At 29.5% G+C, this 7530-nt stretch overlaps 1 protein-coding gene and 1 long non-coding RNA gene across 3 annotated transcripts in view; one reads left to right on the top strand and one right to left on the bottom strand.

The window, feature by feature from the left end:
• LOC106461188 (zinc finger protein 706-like) overlaps positions 1-5416 on the top strand; it is a 15572-nt gene extending 10156 nt beyond the window's left edge. For both annotated transcript variants that reach the window (XM_013920982.2, XM_013920983.2), the window contains exons 2-3: positions 1074-1220; positions 4353-5416. In XM_013920982.2, coding sequence (XP_013776436.1) covers positions 1086-1220; positions 4353-4442 — 225 coding nt within the window. In that variant the 5' untranslated portion in view covers positions 1074-1085 and the 3' untranslated portion in view covers positions 4443-5416. The remainder of the gene's footprint in view (positions 1-1073; positions 1221-4352) is intronic.
• LOC111086191 overlaps positions 3469-7530 on the bottom strand; it is a 9011-nt gene continuing 4949 nt past the window's right edge. The window contains exon 3 of the long non-coding RNA XR_002610942.1: positions 3469-3912. This is a non-coding gene — a long non-coding RNA (uncharacterized LOC111086191). The remainder of the gene's footprint in view (positions 3913-7530) is intronic.

Here is a 7530-nt window from a genome sequence, read left to right as displayed (position 1 = left end):
ATATATATATATATATAATATTATTATTATTATTACTATTTATTCATAAATACTTAACTTTTGATTATTTTTCTTAAAACATAGAACAATAAATAAAAAATATTGAAAAACAGTGATTTCTAGTACTTGTGATGTTATGAAATAGACTTACACTTGTGTCGTACTTGTTAAGCCTTGTTAATTCTCTGAACTGGAGGGGAAGACAAATTAATTTTTGTGTAGTTTCCAAAGATGCATTTTAGAAAATCAAAAAATTGTCAAATTATGATACTGATACACATTAAACATTGTAATTTATCTGGCTTTCTAACTAAACTATATGGCAGTTTAAAAAAAAATTTCTGTTCAGAGCAATGACTTAGTCAACATACTACAACATTTACAGTAAAAATCTGGCTTTCCCCTTTAAGCCAGTTACAAATGACTAAGTAAGATGTAAGTAGTTTGAAATGTGCTTTTTCTATTGGTTATAAACTTAAGAAGAGTAGACAAGAGGTTTCAAAAGAATGGATTAGTTAGAGGGACTATTGTAGTTGGTTTGCTAAATATATTAATCTCTGCAAATCAAAAGATAGAAGGTTCATATTTTATATTCTAGCTTGTCAGTATCTGAAATTTGAGTTTATAATTCATTAACCACTATAGAGATTATATGGTAACATAATACTATAAACTGACCAACAAGGCAATAAGACATACAATGTGATACACAAGAAAGGATATTTATAATTTTTGTTTTTTAATATTTTTCTTTCAAATTATGAAATTAAAACAGGAATATGATATTTAAATTGGAATCAAAAACTACATTTTGATGCCAATTTTATTGACATACATTGATAATAAAGTTGATTAATTAAATTTTGAAAATAACTAAAATGTCATGACATGCGCCCTTTGACCTGTTCATAATAAGAGAGATAACAAGTAGAAAGTTTAGACAAAGTTGTAATATATATATTAAGTCAAGTAGTAATATAAAAATGTAATTTTTAAACCAGCTATACCTGGACATTTGTTGTTGTTAAATGATAGAAGAATTTCTATATGCTTGTATATTTTTGTTTTCATAGATTTAAATAAAGATGGCTAGAGGACACCAAAAAATACAGTCTCAGCAGAAAAATCAAAAGAGACAACAAGAACTGAAGAAGCAACAAGGACATGATCAAAAGACAGCAGCTCAAAAAGCCTTGATTCATACCTGTACAGTTTGTAAGGTAATCAAAACAAATTTTTTATCAAAGAGTTTTGTTCAGTTTAGACCTAGACCGCCTGGAAGTTTCACAGTGTTACACAACTGTTTTTAAGAAGACATATATAAATAGCATGAATAATATGCGTATCTTTAGAGAAACCTTAATCACACAAGTGCAGAAGTATATAGTACTTGTTCTGAAATTAAATTTTTCCTGGGCATTTGTAGGGCATATTTGTCCAGGCTGCACAGGTGGTATTGGCAATGAACTTTAACTGTATTATTTTTGTGTATTCATAGATTGTGTCATGCTCAAGTAAAATCGTAGCTCTCTATATACATTTATCTTTGCTTTTGTATTCTCAGCATAACATTAACCAGTACACCACAAACTGCATGCAATATAACTTGATAATTTAATTAACACTGAGTGCTGTGACAATTATAATTTTCAGGTTTATTTTCAGAAGGCAACATTTCTTTTAAGGGGGTTTTATGTTTGACTCCATTTTTATGCTAAGCATGACTTCTCTGAAATCAGTATCTTATGTTAATGCACATGTATGTACCCAGATCCGTAAACTTTGCTTTTATTTGAAAATTGTCTCACAAGTTTTCAGTGAGCATCCTTTTGTTATTATCATTGGACGAACCCTGTATTGGAGAAGGAATGTTAACTATACTTCCAAACTTACTGTGCATATCTACATGAAATTTGGCACATTTTTAGTAAAATTCACAAGTCTGTTGTACAAAAAAAATCAGATGAGTTACAAAGGTATTTTTGCTCAAGATATGTATGTGAACTGATGACATGAGTCTGACTCAGACTAAGAAATCGTAGTGCGAGGTAGCGTTCATGTGAAAAATAAAAATACTTTTGTTCATTGTACTTTAAAAATGTATACCTACAGTTGTTTTCAGTATCCCTTTACACTGTATTTGGTATTTATTCTCCTCTACCATAAACTATCACTAAATCAGCAGTGTAGGATAAAATTAATAGTTGATAACTGAATTTCACTGTAAAAGGTTGTGGTATACACACTTTGATCCCCACCCATGTACATATGGTTAATTTATTATTTTATAATAAATACTGTGTACCATGTCTCGGACAAGGGCTTCTAATAGGAAATATTTCTGGTTAAGTTATGTATATGTTGGTATTGAACCTGATGTGAATTGTTCTGTAGCAGAATTTGTATAAAAGTTGTATGCATTTATTATTCACCAAATCGTTTTTATATTCCTTATGTTGAAATGATACAGATTTTGTAACTTTAGTTTCTAAAATCACCAGTTTTGTGTATTGACTTTTCTTAAGCAAAATCATGCAGTCTGTATTTTTTCTAGATTTAATAGAATTAGACAAATTTAAGTTGATATAAAAAAAGCTATCAAACTTAAAATATAAACTAAGCAGTGTTTAACTTGCAGGTAAGTTTATGAGGTAAAGTGTAAGATGATCAATAAGGAGTTTTCATCAAAACAGTATAAACATTGGTGTTAATCAAAGTACTAAAGTTTGGTACTTTAATGATGTATATTTCAAGTGACTTTAAGTGCATAATAAATATGATGTACAAGTGAAACTGAAAACAAATTTTAATTCTAAATGTTAGTCTGAAAGTCATAAAATATGGTGCAAAAGTGAAACTGAAAACAAATTTTAATTCTAAATGTTAGTCTGAAAGTCATAAGTTATAGATTATTTTAATGTTAAGATGGTTTTATAGGAACATTGTACCCCAGGAAAATTCTACAACACAACCACATCAGTTTACTCGATGACATTAATCTGTGCAGTTTATAGTGAGATTTGTTGAAACTTTACACAGCTTAGTTTAAAAACTACATAGTCCTATATTATGATTTAAGATTGGTTTGAGTTCATTTGAGTAAACAATAACTTTTTTCCCAAAATATTAATGGAAAAATAATGAAAGATAACTGTCAAGACCAGGAGCATGATATGACTCCATAAATTGGGTAGTGCACCAGATAGTCCATCCATGATGGGGAAAACACGAGTCCAAGGACCCAAGTGGTTCATGGAAGCTGGAGGCTTTTTTTAAGGTGCTCTAAAATGAAATCTGAGGCTCTTGTCGACTTAAAATATATGCATACAAAACTAATATCTTTACCTCAGTGTGGTTCTAAATTGTTCAAGAAAATGTTAAAGGCCAAAATGAGAGAAACAAATCATTTGAGGTAAAAGTGTAATGATTCTCTAAATCTAAAAAAAAAGTTACATTTGTCATAACACATTAGTATTAGGCTTGTATATATATAACATTACATTCTTTATTTGGTCCCTTATGGTTTCTCCAAAAAGAGTAGTGTATACAATTATTTCAACCATAAAAAGGTGTTGAAACCATAATAATAAAAATAAACAGACTTTAATCCTTTCCAGAAAATGTTGAAAACAAATCTGTACTGATGAATGTGAATTACAGATTAAAACTGATGAATGCACATGCCACAAACTTCAAGTGTGTTGTCGTGAATGTAGTTTTAAAAAGTCATACAGATTAAACTTCACTTTTTGACAAATCAAATTTATTATAAAAACTAATCTTCCACCTACATTTTGGCATGTACTGGCTGCCAATTGAATCACTGCCTTGGTAAGAAAATGTTTAGGAGTCTTAGAAAGCTTCCTGTTGGCCAAACTTGTAGATAGTGTACTACTTCCGCCAATGATGATTCTGAGTAAAATACAATTAGTTGTATAAAGAGAACTTTTATAACTGTTATAGATTATCTGTGGGAGTAGGAATATACTAACACAGCATTCAAACAATAGAACAGTTTTGCAAGCAGACACAAATATATTGGCCCAGGTGGAGAAAGACTTTCTGTGAGTTTGTGTTCTGTAGGATAAGATGTAAGTTCAGTGTGTTACTGCTGGTCTTTGAGAAATAAAAATCCATATTGCAGTTAAAAAACACATTTGCCAGAATGGTGAGAATACTTTATAGCCATTGGCTTTCAAACAGGTTAAAAACTACATAAATATCACTGATAACTGTTAAAAACCAAGAACAAAATTCAACAAGTCTTTTTAACATGATTTCATATATTTAAGAAACTTGATAACTTTAGTGGTAAAATATTATAACAATCTTCTTTTTTTAATTTTACAAAGGCTCAGATGCCAGATCCAAAAACCTATAAGCAACATTTTGAAAATAAGCATCCAAGAACTCCACTTCCCGATGATCTCAAAGACTCATGACCACTAATAGAGGATGAAAAGAAGAGACTGCACCAGTTTTTTGGAAGTGGCCAGTTATACAGAGACATGTTTATTCTAATACAGTGTATCTTTTCATTTCATCTTTATTTGGACTTTTTTAATATGAAATTTTACAATACTCTGATGAATTGCGGGTTTTCTTGACACACCTAAATGTTTGGAATAGTATTATGCAATTTTTTTTTTATCAGCCTCTTGTATGATGTTGTACACCTATTAAATGAATTTATAAAATGTTTTGTGAATCAAGCATTTAATTCAAATGAAATAAAATTGTCTAAAGTAACTAATGTCACATGGTATGCTTTGTGTATATAGCAAGTTCTTTGATCTGTTTTAGACACTTGTGCATACAGTTTTATTTGTTCCATTTTTGATGCTTGTTTACAGCATGTTCTTTGTTCTATTTTAATTGATCGTGCATGTTGTGTTGTTTGTTCTATCTTGAATGCTTGTTTGTAACTTGTTCTTTGTTCAATTTTAGTTGCTCGTGCAAGTAGTGTTATTTGTTTATGTTGGATGCTTGTGTATAGTGTTTTGTTCTGTTGTGGATGCTTACGTACAATGATTTCTTTGTTCTTAGATGCTTTTGTATAATGTTCTTTATTCTGTGTAAATGTTTGTGTGTATAATGTGTTGTTTGTTTTATTTTATTCACTAATATCACAAACTACAAAGAACTATGTATTTTGACACTTTATTTTCTAATACTACACTTATTTGTAGTTATTTTATGTAAATTATTAATATTCTAGTATGTACATACTAAAAGAACAGCTACAATTCAGTAAATTCAATTGACAATATGTGGTATTTTAGTAAAAACTTTTGTGACATCTCTAAAAAAGGTATACATTTTGTACATTGATTATATATGTATCTGTTTAACGAAAGAGAAATAGGGAAAATTTCATAACATGTAAATAAATGAAATATCAGGATGTTCAGAAATATTTTTGTCTTAATTGTCTTGTTAGTTTTTGAAGTAAAATTTATGTAAAGTGAAGAAATTTCTACTTAATTATGAAGACATTTAAAATGCTGCTGATACATCATTTTGTTCAGTCCTTTTACTTATTTGACTTTAAAAGAATGACAGTATCACTTGCAACATTATGACTTTCTTTTTGAATTATGAAACTGCACAGTATTATGGATATAATGTATGCCACATTTGATGTTAGGGGACAAAAATGAATGGAAATGCATGCATTATGTGCCAGAACCAAGCTGAGATTCGTGGAAAAAATCTACAATGAAGTCTCTCACATCAGTGGTCTTTGCAGCAATGTTTTAAGGAAGCATGCAAAACCTTCTCCCAGTAATAATATAAATGAGGACACACTTGTGCCATGTTGGCAGGTATTAGGGAAAATTGTCTATTCCAATTTAAAATTAAGGATTTCATAAAGTTAAATGAATAAAACCTACCTCGAAATAGTTTGAAATATATATAAACAAGGAAGGCATTTTCAACAATCAAGTGATAAATAGCTAACATTGATTCTCAATGTGTTCCATTTACTGAGCTGCTACAGAGAAATTGAAAGAACATGCTGATAACTACAGTCATTGTGGTATAAATGTGGTGAGATACAGCTAACATTAACTTTTGTTTTCATGAAATTTAACATTTGTATGAGATTCTGTGCTTAGGTCATTATATTTTTTCAATTTTCTCCAATACTCAGTGGTGATGTTTATTATTAAAAGAAGTTGGAGACTAAGCACTTGTTCCATTTATAGTGCCTGTCATATTAAACCATTTAAAACAAATTTTAAAATTATAAACTAAAGATGTTGTAACTGTTATAGCCAATTTAATGTAGAGGGAAATATCTATATAAATACTTTATTGTTATGTACAGTCCTATAAGAAAGACATATAGAAGACTGAACCACACAAGAAATTGATACTGGAAATGGCAACATGCATTTAAGCACTTTGAAACTTGTGAACATTTCAGATGCTCAAAAGCCATACCACAATAAACTTTTTTGACATCCTAGAATGAATCAGTATTGAAGACACCAATTTCAGATTATTGCCAGTGTTGAATATCTCGGCCACTATGGTACTTCAACAATGAACTTGTATGGAACCAAAGAATCTATTAATAGTAAATATCAGACTTCAACAGTAAACATGTTAAATTTCAAAACTCAACACATCTTTGAACATGTTACATCTTCAAGACAGTGTGGTGTTGAATAGCTAAGATAGAAATGGTCAGTGCAGATAGCCCTCAAATTCAAACCAAGCAAGATTTTTAATACCAAAAAGTGCTGAATGCATTAAATCTGGAAATACTAAGTCACGTTTTCTGAAACCTATTAAGTGTTGAACAATGATTAAGATGCCAAAGTTCAAATTAGTGAACAAGAAATTTGTTGGATCCTTAAGTACTAAACAGCAATGAACATGCCAAATTACTAAACAGTAGATATCCATGTTCTATTGTACTAAATAAGATACCTCCATGCACTAAACAGTATGTCAGATCTCTACACAGAATGTATATCATATGATCAAGTATGTCATTGAATATAGTAAGTTTTAAAAACTGGCTAAAAATGGAACAACAGACTTCTAAAAAGTATTTGAAAGAAAACAGTAAAATTTAAATTATCAAGCATCACATATTAGCACTTAGTTTATAAACAAATATGCAGAATGCACATTAATTAGAACTAAAAATTGGAAAATTATTAAACAATATCTCCATTGATAAGCATGTGGATATTCTTGAAATCTGGTGTATTTTCTGCCCCTGAAAATGATTTTAATATGCTTTTCACTTTAGCTTTACTATAAAAGATTAAAATGTAGGGACTGACTGACTTGTATGTGCAAAACTTGTGTTTGATATGTTGTATTAATATAATATTGTGTCCATTTAAGTTGCATATGTTGTACATTACTTATTAATCTATTTTAAAACTAAAATAGTGCTAATCACTGGCTCCATACCTTGTTTATTAGTTGGAACAGAAAACTGAATAATGTTGTCAATTCCATGAATGAATAGCAGATCTTTGTATATATATATATATATATATATATATA

The sequence above is a fragment of the Limulus polyphemus genome, unplaced genomic scaffold (assembly GCF_000517525.1).
Source record: "Limulus polyphemus unplaced genomic scaffold, Limulus_polyphemus-2.1.2 Scaffold910, whole genome shotgun sequence".
NCBI lineage: Eukaryota > Metazoa > Arthropoda > Merostomata > Xiphosura > Limulidae > Limulus > Limulus polyphemus.
Note: the sequence above shows the minus strand (reverse complement) of the source record. Positions and strands in the feature narration are given on the sequence as shown.